Here is a 21,165-nt window from a genome sequence, read left to right as displayed (position 1 = left end):
GGTGGGAGGCTATGCCCTCCAGCTCTGGGGCAGTTCCTCTACTGTTGCCCTTTAGCAGAGAAGAAGGAAATTTGAGGGCCCAGAAGGAAACAGTGTTGCCCAAGGTGAAGCCAGAATTACTGGATGGGGATGGGCTCTTCCCCAAAAGAAAAGGAGGGGAAAGGCGAAGGCCTGCTACCAATTGTGGAGGAGACTGGCCAAAGCCACAGGTTGCTTGAAAGCTGTTTATAAACTAGAAAGCCCTTCTTGGGGAGGGAAAAACTTGTCTGGGTGGGACAATTCTAGGACATCAGCTTCACAGGAAAGGAGGAGGGGAGAGGCAGGAGGCTTGCTGTTCTCTGAAGGCTGATGACCTCTGCCAGAACCTCTCTGCCACCCTTCGCCCAGCCATGGGACCCTGTGTGGACTGTGGCAGGCAGGGCCCAGGAGGCAGGGAAGAATCGCTGAAGTGTCTGGCTGGACTGGCACATAGCTCGGTCAACTCTTCCCATTCTCTTCCATCCATTACTTTTGCTGCCTCATCTCCCCCATTCCCACCAGAGGCAGTCCCTGGCCCTTCTGGGCCATGGGCAGACATTCCCATTTTGCAAATGGACTCCAACTGTGCAACTTAAAAGTTGCCTTAAAAGGGGACCTTAAGATAATTAGGGGAAAACAGAGATACTGAAGGCAAAAAGCCAACACCTGGCCAATAATAATCCTGAGGAAAGGTTATCCGAATGCAATTGATTAGCAGACCTGGGAGGGGCCGAATAGTCCACCCCCTTGTGCCAGTGGGAACAGGAAGATCCAGAAACAAAGCAACACACCTGGCTACAGAACTGAACCAGAGGCCAGGTCTCCTGAGTCTCAGGCCAGGACTCGGGTCATCCCTTTTCTTTCTCAGAAGCAAGTCTTCCTGCATCGGCGGTTTCTGTCCCCCTGGGTCCCTGGCTCCTGCAGCCTGGAGGGCTCTGCACCCTTGTGGACTGGACTCCCAGCTAAGGCGCAGCCTGGCCGTGCCTGTCTGACACCCACCCCTCTTCTCCTTCCTTCAGGCTAAGAGTACACGTTTAAACCTCATCATCTAGCTAAGTATAAACCTCAGGGGGAGAAGGGTTTTGTTGTTGTTTATCTCAGTCTATAGGCTAATGTTGTTGGGCTGGCTGTCAGAATCCAGGCAAATATCTGGCCAGTCACCACCCAGAAAGTAATTTTCTGCGCACTGAAACAAAGCTCTGAATGCAAAGCATAGAACCCCCGGGAGAACTCCTCGTCCTCCCACACAGGCTCACTGGTGCACACACAGCCCGCTCTCCGCACCAAGAGCATCTCAGCTAGGAGGCTGGCAGGCGGGCTCAGTTCTGTAGCAAAGAGGCGCGCGAGCGCGGGCACGCGCGCGCGCGCACACACACACACACACACACGGAAGATGGGACACACTCGGAAGATTTGACACACACACACACAGAGTCCTGTAGCAAAGAGGCACACACACACACACGGAAGATTTCACACACACGGAAGATGGGACCCCTGCTCCAGAATCTGTAATGAGACACCAACATCCCCGCCCCCCAACCCCAAGTCCCAGTGGAAGGGCCAGGAGGGAGGGGCAGGTGGAAGAAACCACTCGGAAGGGCCCGAGGCGTCCCGGCGGTGCCAACCCCATAGTGGGGCCGCTCCTGGAGAACCCCCTCTCCAGGAGCTCCGCCAGCCACCCGCCGCCCGCCGGGCTGGAGGTGGAGGAGTTCAGAAGCAACTGACGCAGCCGGGATTCGAGCTTGGCGAAGCCACTCGCTGGGAAAGGGAAGCGTCTGCCCCTCCCTCCCCCGCCGCGCGCCCTCGCTCCCCGGCCTGCCCCCTCCCCCGTGACGTCACCCCAGCCCTGTCCCGGGGAACCCGCAAAGCCTCTCAAATTCAAACTGCCAGGCGCACTGCTGCCACTGCCGCGGGACTGGAAGTGAGAGCCCAGGCTCGGCCGTCGCCGCCGCCAGCCGACCGGGCCGGCCGGCTTCGCCAGCTCCGTGCGCAGTCGCACCCCCCGGGGTCCCCGGAGACTCAGCTGCCCGCCGCTCGGAGCGTCCTCGGCCTCTCCTGTCGCCTGCCAGATTCCGAATTCGTGCGCACCCCCACCTCCCCACCCCCCAGCAAAATTAAATCAACCAGCAGAAAACAGCATCCCTCCGGAAGCAGCGGCGTCCCCTTTTACCTTGCTCTTCCTCTCTTTCTGAAGATGCTAAACTACCGGCGGACTGCAGAGGAGAGGGGTCCCGTCTTCTCCTGATGCGTGAGTAACAGACCCCCGCCCCAGCACCCCGCGCTGTCTTTGCTCGTCCACCCTCTCCCTTCCCCCCGCCTCCAGTCCCCTGATTTTCCCACCCCCTTTTTGCGCAGTTAAAAAAACAAAACAACAACAAAAAAAAGTAGAGCAATTTCTGCTGCGAGCCCAGGACGGTCAAGCCGCCCGAGATAGCTTCAAGATATCCCCCAGGGGCGGAGGAGGAGGCGATGGGCTGGATTTAGTAGGACAACTCGGTTACTAATGACTTCGTGGCTGGCTGCGACCCGCTGGGAAATCAGGTGCAAGCATGTGGGTGCCGGGACGCGTGGGTGGGTCGGTGGGTGGGTGGGCCGGGAGTGGGGAGGAGAGCAGAAACCGCTGGGGAAAAAAAAAACGCAGTGATTTCATTCTGCCTCGCTGCCCACTTCCCGCCGTCTTCCTCCCTCCCACGCCGCCCCCTCGCTTTGCCATTTTAATCGGGCCTCCGTGTTTCTTTCTCCCCCGCCTCCCGCTCTCTCTTGCCCCCCGCCCAAGGTTTGCCTGTAGGTACCTGAGCTGACCCCGACGGCGCCTAAAGATGCTGAGCGGCGTCTGGTTCCTCAGCGTGTTAACCGTGGCCGGGATCTTAGAGACGGAGAGTCGCAAAACTGCCAAAGACATTTGCAAGATCCGCTGCCTGTGTGAAGAGAAGGAGAACGTCCTGAATATTAACTGCGAAAACAAAGGATTTACAACCGTCAGCCTGCTCCAGCCCCCCCAGTACCGAATCTATCAGCTCTTCCTCAATGGCAACCTCCTGACCAGACTGTACCCCAACGAGTTCGTCAACTACTCCAACGCTGTGACTCTCCACCTGGGCAACAACGGGCTGCAGGAGATCCGTACAGGGGCGTTCAGTGGGCTGAAGACCCTGAAGAGGCTGCACCTCAACAACAACAAGCTCGAGGTGCTGAGGGAGGACACCTTCCTGGGCCTAGAGAGCCTGGAGTATCTGCAGGCTGACTACAATTACATCAGCGCCATCGAGGCGGGGGCCTTCAGCAAGCTGAACAAGCTCAAAGTGCTCATCCTGAATGACAACCTCCTTCTGTCGCTGCCCAGCAATGTGTTCCGCTTCGTCCTGCTGACCCACCTAGACCTGCGAGGGAACCGGCTGAAACTGATGCCTTTCGCGGGGGTCCTCGAGCACATCGGGGGCATCATGGAGATCCAGCTGGAGGAGAACCCCTGGAACTGCACATGCGATTTACTTCCACTCAAGGCTTGGCTGGACACCATCACCGTTTTCGTGGGGGAGATTGTCTGTGAAACCCCTTTCCGCTTGCACGGTAAAGATGTCACCCAGCTGACCAGGCAAGACCTCTGCCCCAGAAAAAGTACTGGTGACTCGGCTCAGAGGGGTGGCCACACCGACACACACATCCCGAGGCTGTCACCTACCCTGAATCCTGCTCTCAACCCGACCCGGGCTCCAAAAGCCAGCCGGCCACCCAAAATGAGAAACCGTCCCACCCCCCGGGTCACAGTGTCAAAGGACAGGCAGAGCTTTGGCCCCATCATGGTGTACCAGACCAAGTCCCCAGTGCCCCTCACCTGCCCCAGCAGCTGTGTCTGCACCTCTCAGAGCTCCGACAATGGGCTGAACGTCAACTGCCAAGAACGGAAGTTCACCAACATCTCCGACCTGCAGCCCAAACCCACCAGTCCAAAGAAACTCTACCTGACAGGGAACTATCTTCAAATGGTCTATAAGAATGACCTCTTAGAATACAGTTCTTTGGATTTGCTGCATCTAGGCAACAATAGGATTGCAGTCATTCAGGAAGGTGCCTTCACAAACCTGACCAGTTTACGCAGACTTTATCTAAATGGCAATTACCTTGAAGTGCTGTTTCCGGCTATGTTTGATGGGCTGCAGAGCTTGCAGTATCTCTATTTAGAGTATAATGTCATTAAGGAAATTAAGCCGCTGACCTTTGATGCTTTGATTAACCTACAGCTGCTGTTTCTGAATAACAACCTGCTACGGTCCCTGCCTGATAACATATTTGGGGGCACGGCCCTCACCAGGCTGAATCTGAGAAACAACCATTTTTCTCACTTGCCAGTGAAAGGAGTTCTAGATCAGCTTCCGGCTTTTATCCAGATTGATCTCCAAGAGAACCCCTGGGACTGCACCTGTGACATCATGGGACTGAAGGATTGGACAGAGCATGCCAATTCTCCTGTCATCATCAATGAGGTGACCTGTGAATCTCCTGCGAAACACGCCGGGGAGATCCTGAAGTTTCTGGGGAGGGAGGCAATCTGTCCAGATGGTCCGAACTTGTCAGATGGAACCGTTTTGTCAATGAATCACAACACAGACACACCTCGCTCGCTCAGTGTGTCTCCCAGTTCCTACCCTGAACTGCACACTGAAGTTCCGCTTTCCGTCTTGATTTTAGGATTGCTGGTTGTCTTTATCTTATCTGTCTGTTTCGGCGCTGGCTTATTTGTCTTTGTCCTGAAACGCCGGAAGCGGGTACCCAGTGTTCCCAGGAGTGCTAACAACTTAGATGTAAGTTCCTTCCAGTTACAGTACGGCTCTTACAACACTGAGACCCAGGATAAAGCAGACGGCCACGTCTATAACTACATCCCTCCACCTGTGGGCCAGATGTGCCAAAACCCCATCTACATGCAGAAGGAAGGAGACCCGGTGGCCTATTACCGAAACCTGCAAGAATTCAGTTACAGCAACCTGGAGGAGAAGAAAGAAGAGCCAGCCACACTTGCTTACACTATCAGTGCCACAGAGCTTCTGGAAAAGCAGGCCCCGAGAGAGCCCGAGCTGCTGTATCAGAATATCGCTGAGCGGGTCAAGGAGCTGCCCAGTGCGGGACTTGTCCACTATAACTTTTGTACCTTACCTAAAAGGCAGTTCACCCCTTCCTATGAATCTCGACGCCAAAACCAAGACAGAATCAATAAAACCGTTTTATATGGAACTCCCAGGAAATGCTTTGTGGGGCAGTCCAAAGCAGACCACCCTTTACTGCAAGCTAAGCCGCAATCAGAACCAGACTACCTCGAAGTTCTGGAAAAACAAACTGCAATCAGTCAGCTGTGAAAGGAAATCATTGACAACCCTCTGGCATCAAAGGATGCTGCTCCAAACTCTTGGAGGCTGGGCGTTTGCTTTTGTGTGTGTCTGTTCTCCGTTTCTCAGCCTCAGTGGGGGACTTTGAAGATGTTTGGGGGATGGGGTGAAGCAATGATACTGCTTTTTCAAGTTTTCCTTTAAATTATTTCTCTCTTGCTCTCCTCCCTCCCCCACCTTCCCCCCACTTCTCTCCTTAGGAATCATCATTGAACATGAATGTTTCTACAGTGCATTTTTTCATATACTTTATGGTTGTGTTTCCTTTTTCTTCTTTTATTTTTCCAGTGTGGGAATGGGAAGAGGAGATTATAGTGAATGAAGAAACAGTAAGCAAACTTTTAAAATGAAAATGGATATTTAGTGTATTTTGTAGAAGATCTCCAAAGATCTTTTGAGACTATAAATTCTTTTGTAAATAACGATATATGGTATTTCGAACTTCAGTTACCAAGCATAGCCACTGGGCATCACTTCTTCATGTTAAAGTGCCTTTGCACTTTAAGTACATTACTTAAATGTTGCTTTTAGCTTTGATAAATTGAACATATTTTAATGTGTTGTATTTTTGAAATTAAAAACATTGTAAAATAGATTGAAATGTCAGCTATATTAAGTCAACGTACAGTTTGCTTGAGTTATAGAAACCAGCTTGTCATCAAATGATTCTAGTTCTAGGACTTTATAGATTTAACTGTAAAATGTTTCCTTTCCTTTGGGTTTGTTCTAAATGATTTTATTTAAGTCAACTAAGGGGATTTAACAGTGGACTAGAGGTAATAAACCACCTCAGTTGGGATTAGTAATTCATTAATAAAATATATTTAACCCAATATGAGTGAATTGAACAATTAATGCCCTTCCATAAATCATTATTTTACACTAACATGGTCAGTGTTTTAGATTATTTTCCTAATTAAAGAGTACATTACACAACTTGTAATATATTTTTCCTGCATTAAATTAGATATTTTTATATTTAAATGAAAGAGTCTGTATTTCTAACTTTTTAATTGAAATTAATATTTTTTCTGCCTATTGAAACATTTTCTATAAACACACACCAGTAGAGGCCGCCACACACCTCATTTAATAAAGACATACGAGCCATTAAATGCCTTGAAGGAAGACTTCAAAGGTGAGATTTAAACGTCCCAAGTAAGTTCTCTGCAAATTCAAGGCAACAGAGACAAATCTATACATTACTTGCTATTTCTTTTAGGATTAAAGGTTAGACTCAGAATCCATCTCAATTTTCCCATTTTCGGAGAAAGCAGTGTTTTCCTCTTGAGTTTATGGAAGCGTTAACAGGGAGCTATCAAATGATGTACCCTGTGTGTCTCCAACGCAATTAATAAATGCCTAAATGGAGAAAGTAGCCATCTTTTCTTCCCCTGCCTTCTTGAGGCAAGTGTTGCTTGAATTTTTCCTTGGCTTGACCAAGCTTTTCGTTTTGGTGTTAGAATTAAAATGATTTGAACTAACCAAGTCTACATAACATTTATGAAGCCTTATTAGCCTGTAAATAATTTTTAGATGCAAATATTATTGTGTGATTTAAACAAACAGCCCTTCTTTACAACAAAAAATAGTTTTGTTTTGTCTATTGTAAATCCTTATGCAACTGGGGTGGTGATCTGCATATAAAGTAGTCCAGCTTTTCAGTTCCTTATTAAAGCAATTGATGGCATCTGAAAGAAGCACACTGTTTCCTTTTCATAAATAGGTTACTGCACATAATAATCCTTTATTATCATGTGGAGATTGAAGTGGATCCTGATGACTTACTTTTAAAGCTTTAAAATGACTAATAGTTTATTGTCTGTCACTATAAACAATTCATGTGATAGGCTTTCAATTAGAAATTACTTAAATCCAAATTATTTGGATTAATAGCTACTGGTGCAAAATCGTTTTTTTAACAATAGAAGGTAATTGTGTATATATAAATGTAAAGGGCATTCAGGAAAGTAAATGCCTTTAATGCCCTAAAATCTCTGAACATCTACAGTGACAAGCTTACGTGTTCATTCTTTGATTAGAGATCATAATTCTTATTTAAATCCATTAGATTGAAGTTTAAAACGGTGGGCTGAAATGATCTACAGGAAGGTTAATGTCCAGAGATTTTACATTTCATAGAAGAGGAGCAAGAGTGATATGCCAGTTGAACTTGGAGATAGCTCCCGGAAACCATCTCCTCTTATATATATAAGAAATACAAAGGACTGTCAGGTCTGCTCTCATTTGGTGCAACGATAAATACAGAACACTGAGGTAGGTATTTGAGGGAATGATTATGAAGGCAAATTAATATCCATCTTCTATTAAGAGAGTTTTTTGGTTTAAACTGTATGCCTAGAACCACTGATGTGGTGATTCCACTTCAGTGTTCGTATTCTCCTGAAAATAAAATCATTCCTGTAAAATACTAGTCTCTATAGAAAAACTAATTCATTCATTTTAAGCAGAGATTGCTTACTATTCATTTAGTTACATGATTTTAAAGCGGCCTCCTGGAAGAACTCAGATTCATAAACTCTTTTGCTTAATAACTATGGTTTAATTTTAAATTCTCATGCTTCTTAGATGTGTACTTTATTTTGTTTTAGGTTTTAAGATGAAATTGTTTGAATGTGGTCCAGACTATTTCATTTAAAGGCATAAAACACCATATACTATGAAGCTTTATTTTTTAATGCAATCACAAACACTTTGTTTTTTAACTTATTAGCATCCCCACTGATTGTATTGTTTTGCTTTATCCATTCAAGTGCTTTAAACCATATTTTATTTTAGGATTTTTATTTTTATCTCCTACAGCTGGATTTTGCTATTTCACTTTTATTTCACATGCAGCTTGTAATGGGTATGAGCACAAGCACAGCGAAATGGTTCCAGCCAGCAGAATGTGATCTCCCCTGGCCCTGCCTGAAACAGATCTGTATATCTGGCAAATGGTAATTCCCTCTGATTCTAGCTCTTAATTAGTTCCTTCTGCTGTTTCTGAATATACCTGTGTCTAAGTTTGTATCAAAACTCTCAAAAGCACCACTTCTCAGTCTGGACACAATTGCCAAAAGTCTAATTTGCTTCTGGACTTTGGTCAACCTGTGTGCCTTGTTACTTCCCTCCAGCAGTTGGTGAGTAAGGAAATGATCCTTCAGTTTCCTCTGCTTTATCCTCTGGCCTCTAAGGTGATTTAATTTTTCTAAATATTTTCATTTCATCAAGGGCTCAATATTCTATGGATTTTACAAAAAGGGTCTAATGAAAAAGAGGGACATTCTGTGATTTCTCAGACTCTGGAAATTCATTTTAGCTGTACACATTTCAGAAACATAACTGGATTGGAAGCTAGACTGAAGGAAGTCTTCTAGACAATTCTCCTAATCCAGTCATTTCTTCATTCATTCACTAAGTAATTGAGTGTTTGCTTCCTAGGGGCCAGGCTTTGTGCTGTGTGCTAAGACGGTGCAGAGATACAGTAGTCAGGATCTCTGTCCACCCCCTCACCCCCACACCCTGCAGAGAGCTTAGTACTAAAAAAAGGAGAACCTTATCTGAATGACCATCACCTGAAAAAACAGTGGGGACAGCAGTGAAATGCAGGAAGTTGAGTTTTTGAAGATGATTTTGTGCAATGAAATCTAACACTGACACATCATGTGCTAGTTACTGTGTAACCACCATTAACATCATTTTAGAGTTACACAGTTAAACAGGGAGAACACCCACAAAAATAAAAACAAATTTCTGCAGAATAGGGTCCAATATTATGGCCTGAAAATAGCTATATACTTCTGCTATCTAAAGATGTACATTATAAAGATGAATCCCCAAATTGTAAATACAAAAAATCACAAACATACTTATAATTTTGGAATATCCATGTTTTAAAGGCAGTATTGACTTTCTATTTCAGTGGCTTAAAATATAACATTTGGCTTAAGTGTCTTTTACAAAGACAATAAGACACCTAAATCCTGAGAGAAAATTAAGTACTGTATACAGGTGTACTTTGCTTCCCACAATGGTTGTGCAAAAAGTCACATATAAATTGAAGTTTTGTAAGTTAAATTGTATTTTAAAAGCATTAGGAGAGCTGCCATTTAGAGGAAACTTGTGAATCAATCTTTTTATAAGGCAGAAAACCATTTTATAATACAAATAATCTGTCTAATTTATCTTTTTTGTATGTTTGGAGTTTCAATATCAACTTTGCTTAAAACACAGCCCACCTGCATAATAAGAGTGTGTTTTTCCAGTGCTGCTTGTGCTACCAGTTTCTTGGTTGCTAAGGGCTTATACTTGAAAATCCGCTGCAGTTTTGTGTGACTGGAGCTATCAAGCGATTCTCTGAGGGCGCAGTAGCATTCCTGAACAGTCCGAGTAGCCAACCCATTTCAATTCCATTGACCACAGGACTTTTCTGCTCCGAAGCATTTTCTCTGTCAGATGTGGCCATGATTCATTAGACGGTAGAGTGACTCCTGTATTCACATCCTATAAAGTGCTTAGAGTCACAGGTTTTATAATAAATATATGTGATCATGTAAACATATTAAACTGCATGTGTGTTGTAATTTTTTAGCAGTATTTTAGCTTGAAAGTACTTGTACAAATACTGTTAGATTTAGTTGCAAATAATTGTTCTCAAATTACTGGAATAAATGGAAAATGAAATGCACTCTCGTGTAAATAGACTTCTGTGCCAAATAGTGACATTGTTTCAAAAAAATGAGTGCCATATTTTGGGCTGTTAATAGGGAAAATGAAATACTGAAAATGTGATCAAATGATACTGTGTTTTATTGGATAAACTTTATATAAAATTATTTTTTATGCTACAGTTAGCTTTCAATTAATAAATATTCACAAAAAATGAACATTTGAATTAGTTAGAAAAATTCTTTAGACTCTTGAGAAGAGTTGATGACAAAGTATTGCTGGAACCATTCTCTTTGCCTTGGTCTATACTGTTCAAATATTTACAAATTAAGGTCTTCTTTGTATGATTAGAATTTACATATTAAGGGTAAATGTCCTTTTAAAAACATACTAATACTTTTCTATGAATACCCATTGGTATCAGCCTTAAAAATTAAAAGTAGAAAGAACAATAAAACAATTAAAATTGAGATCTCTCTAGGAATTGAAAGTCTGATTTCACACTGCCTTCACCACACACACCAACCCACACAACAGCCAACTGTTTTTCATTACAAAATTCTGTCTAATACCATAGGTGATTTAATACTTTTATATCTATAAAATGAGAAAGATTGGCATGCAAATCCAAGAAATAGAAATTATGAATTCATTAAAGAAGATGTTATACTGTATTCGCAGAGACTAGAGTCAAAACGAGTGAGAGAGAGATGCATTTGTTGCTGTAATCATGGTAATACTATAGCAAAGTGACTTATTTGGTATTTGCATTGGTTGGACATCAGAATATATCTGCCAGGTATGCTCCATCCACAAATGTACAACAAAGGACTTGAGATTTGTGTGATGAACAAGAGGATTTGCAACTAATTATCCCCTCTTTAGATTATTAATTTACTGTCTTCACCATATATTCAGATTATTCATATGGCCTTCACAAGTCTGTGAAAACAATTGGAATAGTCTCATTCTAGAGTGTTTTAATGAAGAATGAGAGTTGGTGCTTAGTACACGAAATTATTTCATCCAAGTGAAAGCTGCTCAGTCGTGTCTGACTCTTTGTAACCCCATGGACTATATAGTCCATGGAATTCTCCAGGCCAGAATACTGGATTGGGTAGCCTTTTCCTTCTCCAGGGGATCTTCCCAACCCAGGGATTGAATGCAGCTCTCCCACATTGCAGGTGGATTCTTTACCAGCTGAGCCACAAGAAAGATAAGTTGAAATGGAATGGGAATGAAAGGGATATACAGCCCCCCATTCAGAACACATGTCATATCAGACAGCAAATCATATGTGCCTGTTGATCCTAGGAAAAGACCATCAAAATAGATGTTGTCATTACTGAATGGAGGCTGGAAATGCACCTGGTCCATATTTCCCTGGGCAACAGTATGTGATTAGTTATACATCATTTTTATTAATTTGATTTTTCAACCATTATTTTGTGTTTGCTATCAACATTACCCTAAAAAGGAACATTAGAGCTAATTATCTGTCAGATCTAGTTACCTGGCATTTTGGGATACATTTGATCTTAACAGAATGTTGGGTACAACATCAAATATAAGGTAATTTCTGGCTCACAAAAGTGACTGTTGGGCAAATAGGAGAGGTGAATGGGGTGTGCTCTGGGTAATCTTTAGCCAAGTCGCTGACTCCTCAAGCCCCTTTCCCTTTCACAGCATTAACGCCTGCCATAGTGATTTGGAATATATAACCCTTCAATAAATATTTCCATAATGAATGAATGAATAATACTGGCTCTCATGTGAACACTGAAGAAGGGTGAAAAACTGAAGGATCTAAGTTCAAAGCAATTGTAATGGGTTTTTAGCTGTTCCAGGAAGTACTAAACAAATATTTACTGGAACGATTTTCAGAGCTTATGAAGAACACACACATGCACACTGTGATGATGGTAGAGAAGTTACAGTAACACACAGCTAAGATCCAAAGTTTATTACATGCCGGCAGGCCCAATTTTAAGTGATACCCGAATCTGTCTATTGAACCCAGCGATCGCATTCTAGACTTAAAAGAAGCTTTACTGCTGAGCGCTGAGATTTCCTTGTTATTGGCTTTTGGAATCAGGAGATTCCAAGTTGAGAGAAAATAAACTCCCTGACAAAGCTTGAATGATGATTCAGAGCTTATCATTTAGGTCTTCCTAGGACCTGTGTGTCAGAGAAGGCAATGGCACCCCACTCCAGTACTCATGCCTGGAAAATCCCATGGACGGAGGAGCCTGGTAGGCTGCAAGTCCATGGGGTCGCTAAGAGTCAGACACGACTGAGCGACTTCACTTTCACTTTTCACTTTCATGCATTGGAGAAGGAAATGGCAACCCTCTCCAGTGTTCTTGCCTGGAGAATCCCAGGATGGAGGAGCCTAGTGGGCTGCCATCTATGGGGGTCGCACAGAGTCGGACATGACTGAAGCGACTTAGCAGCAGCAGCAGGACCTGTGTGTTTGGTTTGTTTCTTAAGTCTTCCATATAGAAGAGAAATTCTTTGTGTTCAGACTACATTAAGTCATATTTCTGTCAGAACACAGTTGTTTCATAAAGTCCGACTTGTCCAGAAAAGAACCTAGAGGTGGTATTTCATAACAGAGTCCCAGGATCTGAGGTTCTGATCTTTGTACAGCTAAGAAGCTATAAGGATAAGTCATAGTTCTCACTGGGTCTCAGTTTTTCCTATCTGGAGCAGTGTTGGCCTGTATGAACTCAATGGATATGCTCTGATTCTAGTTTATTTGGGGGAGTGACTGCTACACACAAAATGGATAATGCATGAAGTCAATTATTCAGGTACTTCAAGCCTGAAAATCTCTTACCCTTCTCCTTTCCAGTGTCTAATTTGGACACAGCCATCTCTGATTTTATTTTTTACAAGATTCAAATGTAACATTTGTCTCAGGTTAGTTTATCTTCCTAAAGCTTGACTTTTAAAATGCTTAAAACATTTTTCTTCTTTGTAAATCACAACATTCTACTGCTTTGGGGGGAGGGGAGGAAGGTGATGGGATTTTCATTTAGCTGTTTGGTAGGGGGAGTTTTCTATGGGGCTTATTCTGTGTGATAATTAGGAAAGTTAAACTATGAATCTCTCTAGGAAAATCATATTATCACATTTCAGGGCACAAAGCAGTTTTCCCATTTGGTTGTTCATCATCCTACCCTTTATCCAACACTGCCAAGTTTCTTATCATCAAGGAAACTGACAGACCCTTGGACAATTCAGTTGAGCTTCAGAAATTCAACGATTCATTCCAGTTAGCAAAGCTCTTAGCTGACAAGTGTATTTGGCTTCTAACTGATCATAGACTTCAGCCATAGTTTTATTTCTGGGCCACTGTGTCTCTAGTTGGTCAGATTGATTTAACTGGAAACAAAAAAACAAAGCCCTCAATCCTGTAAATTTTGGCTGACATTAAATTTTGCAAGGGTAAAAAGAGAAGCAAACATTTACTTCAAAAAAACTTCCTCTGCTTTCCAGGGTGTCTGAACGGGCTTATTAAAAGCCTTAGTGAATGCAAGGAAAACCCATCCCACACTTTGCTTTCTGTTTTCTTCTGTCATGTTACAGAAGGTTGTGGAAAAGGACATGTAGACTATCTTGTCTAAGCCATTCCTCTTAAAAGATTTAAAAAATAGGATGCCACTGAGATACTCAGGATTTACAGTATAATTACATTTCAAATGTTTAACTCGAAATTTTTTGAACCAAAAAGCTATTTTATGTACTAAATTAGATCTCTGAAAAGCAAGTACATCTTTTAACCATAATCTGGACAGTTTGAGAGCAGGGCTTTGTGAAGGAATCTTACTCTTTTTTAAATTACATTTATTCAGATAGAGACAATCTAATTGTTTTGTGCAAATTTCTCAGAAAGTTGTTCAGTTCTACTACTCAAACAGTTCAAATATTATAAAATTTTAAAAATATGTTTATTATTCTGTTCTTACATATTAAAATGGATAAGGCTCTGACTGTGTTGATGGAGTTTGTGGTTTTCCAGTTGGACTTTCTGAGTGTCTGTATATAGGGATGGATATTTGTACAAAGACAAGGTAAAGTCTTAGGGGTAAATAGACACTTTCTAGAGTGATTTATAACAGATGGCCAGGAAATGGGGAGTTTCACAAAATATTGCCTTGTGTCAGAAATCTTTCCCCAGCTTTGATTCCTTATCAGGAGACAAATATTTTCCTATGGCAGTAAGACTGTGGGTTTTTCTGAGTTCTGCTTTGTTTTGGTCTTCAATCACATTGATTCTTTCTGATTTGCTGATGAAGGAGGATCTGACGACAGTGGGGGAACATTCCCCAAGGACAAGGTGCCCTCAGATTTTGCCTCCATGCCTCTGCTAACTCTCCATGTGACCTTGAACCAGTCCCTTCTCGGAGCCCCAGTTTCCTCATCTGAAAAAGAAAGTAGACAGCCATGCCAGTCAAGAAAACAATTGAATAAAAAGGAGCTTACTACTGGGGAAACCTGAAATCCACTTTGATTTATAAAAAGTAGTAAATCATCTGCAAAGTTGACAGGTTAATGATCATTAATAACAAATTATTTTCAACAATCCTCACACCTGTTCTGTGACACACCAGTGAAAACATTTGAACTAGAAGTTCTATAGTTTCTTTCAGCTTTAAAAAAAAAAAGAAACCAAAAACAGTCTCATGCTTTTCTTTCCCTCATCCTTATTCCAGCTCCTAAACATTTTAATTGTATAAATCCATTTACACAAAGAGTATGAGTAATTTCTGGTAGTCCTTATGTGGTAACAGATTGTCTCTAAAAATACAACTTATGGAGTGCTCATTGTGTGCCGAGCACTTGAGCAGATGCTGTGCACATCTAAAACAAATCCACAAGTTCCTGAAGGCCTAGTGCTAGGAGGAGACTCCGTTGGGGAGAAATGAAAAAACTGGCTCCTGTATGTCGGGGAGACATAACATAAACACTAGAAGTAAGACGTGGCTCTTGCCCTCATGGAATATAAAACTAAATTGGGAAGATGAGCTGCTCGTCCTTGAAAAGGAGAGGAGAAATCAGGGTCACAAAAGAAAAAGATCAATGCAGATTAAATTGGACTTAGCTGAGAAGGCTCATGGGAGAAGGCAGGGCACAAAAAAAGAGCCGTAAGTTAGGGAAAGGCTTGGGGAGTCACCAAGCTTGACAATATAAAGACAAATAAGCCTGTGAAGAAAACAAATGGTTACTGCTGTGCTAGAGGGGTGGGGATAAATTGGGAGATTGGGATTGACACATACACACTGATGCTGATAAGTCACTTTAGTCGTGCCCAACTCTTAGCGACCCCATGGACTGCAGCCCACCAGGCTCCTCCGTCCCTGGGATTCTCCAGGCAAGAACACTGGAGTGGGTTGCCATTTCCTTCTCCAGTGCATGAAAGTGAAAACTGAAAGTGAAGCCGCTCAGTTGTATATGACTCTTAGCGACCCCATGGACTGCAGCCCACCAGGCTCCTCTGTCCATGGGATTTTCCAGGCAAGAGTACTGGAGTGGGGTGCCATTGCTCTCTCCTACATACACACTACTATATATAAAACAGTTATATATATATGTGTATATATATATATGTATAATATATATATAGTTATATATACATAACTAATAAGGACCTACTGTACAGCACAGGGAGCTCTACTAAATACTCTGTAATGACCTATATGGGGAAAAGAATCTAAAAAAGAGTGAATATATGTATTGCATTGGCCAAAATGTCTATTTGTATTTTTCCATAAGATGTTATTGAATACATATATGGAAGATATGTATAACTGATTCACTGTGTTGTACACCTGAAACTAACAGAACATAGTAAGTCAACGATACTCCAAAAAAAATTAATTTAAAAAAGTAAAAGGCAATGGGATGGGATAAAGATACTGCCCATATTGACATATGATATAGCAATTTATTTGAAAATTCAAGAGAAGTAACAAATGATAAAAACTAATTAAAAAGTGAAAAAGAAAGAAATAGGCCTGTGAAGGATAGTGAAGAAGAGTGTGGAAAGCTGGCTTGATGCACCTTTTGATGACTTTGAAAGCCACAGTAAGAAATTTGGACTTGATTTCACAAATAATGCAAGTTTCTTCAAGCAAAGTAAAAATTGTAGAAGTGTTACTATTTGTATAGGACTTCTCTGGTGGCTCAGACGGTAAAGCATCTGTCTACAATGCGGGAGACCTGGGTTCGATCCCTGAGTCGGGAAGATCCCCTGGAGAAGGAAATGGCAATCCACTCCAGTACTATTGCCTGGAAAATTCCATGGACAGAGGAGCCTGGTAGGCTGCAGTCCATGGGGTCTCAAATAGTCAGACACGACTGAGCCACTTCACTTTCCTAATAGGGCTTTATAAAGCATTTAACATGCATTTCCAACATTAATCCCTACATTACCATTTGAAATGATTATATTTGGGCTACAATGATGAAACCTAGATTAGTTTTGGTATTTACCCTGGTGACCCAGTGAGTATAGGCTGAGTCCGTCTACTTCACCGAGTCAGCACAGAGACATGCTCCCAAGCAGGCAGGTACTCTGCAGCCCATGTGCTGAAATTTGAAACCCAGGCCTGCCACTCACCCACTGTGTGACCTTGGGCAAGTTGTGAAACCTCTCTGGGCCTCAGTTTCCTCATCTGAAACAAGGAAAGAAGGATCGTATTTGCCCTAACAGTGTGGTTATGAGAATCAGTGACTTAATATTTGCCAAATAAAGCAAAAGGTGGCAAAGGTGTACTTTGAAATCAGTCCTGACTGACTTGAAACCCATGTCTTGTCCACTCTATCACTCGGTCTCCCTGGATAAACAGAGTGAGTCATCTGGCAGAACGAGTGATCTGAGCATTTGGGGAGAGAGATTAGGGCCCAGGAAGCTGCTCTGGTGACTCAGGATGAAGGAAGCAGACCCTGTGATGAGGGGAATGGAGAGAAGATGAAGCCAAGAGGCCTTGCTCTCTAGTTCAACTGCAGACTGTCCAGGAGCTGGGAGTCCTGGCTGATGGTTTAGAGAGCCAAATTTAGTAACACATCTGTCTTTTATCTTCAGCAGATTCTTAATAATATTTTTATTCTCTAAGGAAAAAGCGTAAGGCAAAAATGGGTTAAAAAAAAAAAGTCTGTTTCTTCATGGATCCTGAAGGGATAGAGGCTCAAAAGGCTTGGTTGTGAGTGGAGAAACCTGAGGCCCCCTGGGGAGGCATTTCCGGCTTCCCAGAGCTTCACACAGGCCTCTTGGGTGGGTGGGGGGAGACCTGCACAGTGTCAGGACTAATGGCAATCCTATATGCAAGGCAGCAAAAGAGACACAGATGTAACAAACAGACTTTTGGACTCTGTGGGAGAAGGTAAGGGTGGGATGATTTGAGAGACCACTGTTGAAACATGTATATTATTATATGTAAAATATATGACCAGTGCAAGTTCAATGCATGAAGCAGGGCGCTCAAAACGAGTGCTCTGGGACAACCCAGAGGGATGGGGTGGGGAGGGAGGTGGGGGGGTTTGGATGGGGGACACATGTACACCCGTGGCTGATTCATGTCAATGTATGGCAAAACCCTACAATATTGTACAGTAATTATCCTCCAATTAAAATAAATAAAAATTTTTAAAGTACCTAGAATTGTCTCACATGTAGTCTAAAGCTCTGCCACTTTGACAATTCTTGAAATTATGAGGAACTTTTGAACAAGACATCCTCCATTTTCATTTTGAACTGGTCCTCACAAATGATGTCAAACCAGCCCAGGGTTTGTGACACCATGGACTTGATGAACATGCCACCAGTTACTCCTCAGGCAGCTCTGTGTGTCCCAGGACTCATACCTTCTGAGCAGCCTGCCCCATCTCATCTTTCTGGCCAAGTATCTCTCTCAGGCTGTCTGACACTGAACAAAATTGTGGACGCTTCTCCTTTCATACACATTTTATTTACATTTGACGCACTTTTTGATTAATTCAGAATGTGTGTGTGTGTGTAAATGAAAGCATCCAGGGCTAAAGCAGAGGCAGTGTCAGGGGTGGCTGTTGTTATCTCCACAGAGCTGGTGAGAGCGGTCGAATGAGTTTGTGGTGTGAGAAAAGCAATTTGGCTTTTGTAGGGCAGGTTAAAAAAACAACTTTGTATGATTTGGTTATACTTTGTGGGAAAGAAATTGTGTACTTTTTAAAACTCTTCATGTACCTCTGTCATCTAAGCTGTGATCACAAGAAAAACTTCCAATGGGCCCAGGTTTCATTCATCATCAGAACAGCCTTAAGAGGAAATTGCAAAGAAGAAAGCAGAATTTTCTCCATTGAAGAACATAAAGAAACAGAAACATTTTGAGGGGAAGTAGACACAGTTAAGTTAGAGCAGGGCTGGACGATGATGAAAGCCTGATTCACGGCATCAGGATATTTAGACTGTCTTCTATTCCTTCATTGTAAATAAAATTGTTCCAAAGCCTTTGAGGATTTCCAGTAAATGGTACTTAGATAAATTTTCACAGTTATTCATAGCAAAACTCTTTAAATAGTAGATGAGAAAGGTCACGCCATGACAGCATTGTACAAGCAAAACCTCCCCCAACGCCCATGCACAGATTTCTATCAAGCACTTGTCAGGCACATAGGAAGAGCTCGTAGGCAACCCTCACAGCTGTCTCTGAAGCCCACAGCATTTGGAAGCCTGAGATATTGGGCCACATATCAGTCTTCTGTTTACATCTGACCCACAAACCACGGGTCTTACTTGGAATGCAAATGAATGAGCCTTAGGGACAACAGGACCTTTGACTGATGTATTTGGGCTTTCTGACCTGAAAATGCATCAATTATGAAGGGCTGTGTGGGCATGAGTGGGACTTAGAAAACTCCACAGTGTATGTTGCGTTCAAAGCTTGGGGCTTACATTCTTCTTCTTCTACTTTTTTTTTTTTTTTTTTTTAAGTAAAAGCACTCAGAACATTCCCCATTGATTCCTTGGGCTGACAAAATTTCAGTAGTGCCAAGTAGTGCAGAAGCCTGGAGCCCTAAGCAGACAAGAGAGACAGCCTTCACCGTGGGGCTGGCTGCCTTGCTTCCTCAAGCATGGAAGTGTGGATTCAGGCACCAGAAGACTCTCCTTGAGCTCTGGAACTGCTCGCATGGTCACAGATTCAGAAAGCTTTGTTCTGCAACTGTTAAAAGTTGCTGAATTGCAGTAGAGAGAGCTAGTCTGTGACAACCTCTGGCATTATTTGTTTTGTTTTGCCAAATAATCTTCATGTTATGAAATTTCATTCATGATTGTTACAAACACTCAAGCCAAGTAAAGATCATAAAAATAAATGTTAAAGACTGACTTGGAAAATACATACAAACGTATCTGGCTTGATGCTTAAATAGACAAATCAAGAACTCTTTACGTTTGTATTTGGTTATCCCTAGAACTGGTAGATTAAAAACTGCTGTATGGCTTTTTACAAGCATCTCATCTCACACAGCCAATCACTTTTCTATAAGGAGTAAGGACATAAAAATCTCCTCAAATCTGTTACCTGCATTGGACAAAAATTGTCCTAAAACCTCTTTTGATCAAAAATGCATGAATCTATGGCTTACTTTACAAATTGTGCCATGATTAGAATTAGAATTATACTAAAGTAAATCTGTGCATTAAATTTTGGATGTAGAGGTTTCCACAGTTTTGTAAATTGAACAAGTATTTTTTGCCTACAGCAAGCAATTTACTTTTTATTTTTATTTTTTTTTAATTTACTTTTTAAACCATGCTACTACATTTGTAAATTCACCTGATCTTCATAAAATTTTGAAAATCAGAATAATATGAAAGTCTTTCCTTTTCACCTTTTAGAGACCAGAAATCTGGATGGAAGAATTTGATGGGGTTTTTTCATCTGGTAAACACTGCAGGGAGAGGACTGAAATAGGGGTTAACATCACCTTATGGCTCCCAGGGTTAAAGACAAGAACTTTTCACTTCTAGCTATTGTTAAACAAACCATGTTTTCAACAATCTCATTCCTGATATTTTCCAGCATGTAACGTCTGTCTTTAAAAGGTTTCAAGCTAATGCCCACACGTGTCTACTTTAAAATACTTTCTCATTTATTACATTTCCTTTCCCCAGACCTCTGGTAGACTTAAGAGCCCTCATTATACCATATGGCAATAAAGAGATTCCCAAATGGAAAAAAAGACTGTTTTGAATGCTGACTAATGTCCATAGCAGGGGGAAATAATTAGCTCATTACCTCACTCATTCACTCATGTAACAAACATTTATTAAACACTGTGAAGAAACTCTGGTTCTAATCCTCCAGGAGTTCACAATCAAGTGGTGCAGAAAGTCAAGCATAAAACGAATGCTAATGCAGAGCTATAAATGCCACGTTAGAAGGATACATAGAGCGCTCAGAGAAGAGAGAGGAAGCAACCACTAACTTCCTCTGGGCAGGAGGCCTAGCAAAACTTACCCTAGAGCTGGTAAGTAGAATTGCATTGGCTGCAAAAGATGGAAAAGGGAACTGAGAGTCTAAGGCACAGAGAGATGTGAGTGTATCACCTGTTTTGGTCTAGGTGAGACATCTGGTGGCGCTAACTCTAGGTTAGAGCATACAGCGAGAATGGCCAGGATGAGACTGAGAAGGTAGGCCACAGTCAGCTCATTAAGGCTCTCAAATGTCATGCTAAAGAGACTGAAGGCATTACGGGTTTGAGCAGGGTAGTAACAAGATTAAATCTGTATTTAGAAAAGTCTCTCTTTTTTTTTTTTTAAGAAAAATCTCTTTGATGCCTTGAATAATGGAATAAGGCAGGGAGAAAGTAGAGATGGGAAAACAATTTGAAGTCAAAACGAGCTTCAGCAGCTGAAAGTAGGGTATGGACGTCCCAGTGAGAAAAGGAATTAGTGATTTTTGCAAGGTGAGAAAAATGGAGGGATCAAATCTTTCTAGAATCGTACATATTTCTATTGTATGAGATATTCACATATATTTAATTAAACCTTTGTATAATAAAAAGTCTTGGCCTAAAAAGCATTTGCTAAGCCCATATCCCTATT

At 42.3% G+C, this 21,165-nt stretch overlaps 1 protein-coding gene across 3 annotated transcripts; it reads left to right on the top strand.

Moving 5' to 3' along the window:
• Window positions 1-1,986: 1,986 nt before the first annotated feature.
• SLITRK2 (SLIT and NTRK like family member 2) lies at window positions 1,987-10,294 on the top strand. Of its 3 annotated transcripts, none has more exons than XM_010821482.4 (3): window positions 1,987-2,269; window positions 2,377-2,562; window positions 2,810-10,294. In XM_010821482.4, exon 3 carries the CDS (start codon window positions 2,841-2,843, stop codon window positions 5,373-5,375), a length of 2,535 nt encoding a protein of 844 aa, XP_010819784.1. In that variant the 5' UTR covers window positions 1,987-2,269; window positions 2,377-2,562; window positions 2,810-2,840; the 3' UTR covers window positions 5,376-10,294. The 3 variants fall into 3 exon arrangements, with proteins under 3 accessions (XP_010819784.1, XP_005227636.1, XP_015316947.1); XM_005227579.5 differs by having other exon boundaries at window positions 2,377-2,572; window positions 2,798-10,294; XM_015461461.3 differs by lacking the exon at window positions 1,987-2,269 and having other exon boundaries at window positions 2,461-2,562; window positions 2,798-10,294.
• Window positions 10,295-21,165: the final 10,871 nt, after the last annotated feature.

The sequence above is a fragment of the Bos taurus genome, chromosome X (assembly GCF_002263795.3).
Source record: "Bos taurus isolate L1 Dominette 01449 registration number 42190680 breed Hereford chromosome X, ARS-UCD2.0, whole genome shotgun sequence".
Lineage (NCBI taxonomy): Eukaryota > Metazoa > Chordata > Mammalia > Artiodactyla > Bovidae > Bos > Bos taurus.
Note: the sequence above shows the minus strand (reverse complement) of the source record. Positions and strands in the feature narration are given on the sequence as shown.

Excerpts from the sequence above, each read along its gene's own strand:
- SLITRK2 (XM_010821482.4), top strand. The coding sequence starts at position 2,841 with ATGCTGAGCGGCGTCTGGTTCCTCAGCGTGTTAACCGTGGCCGGGATC.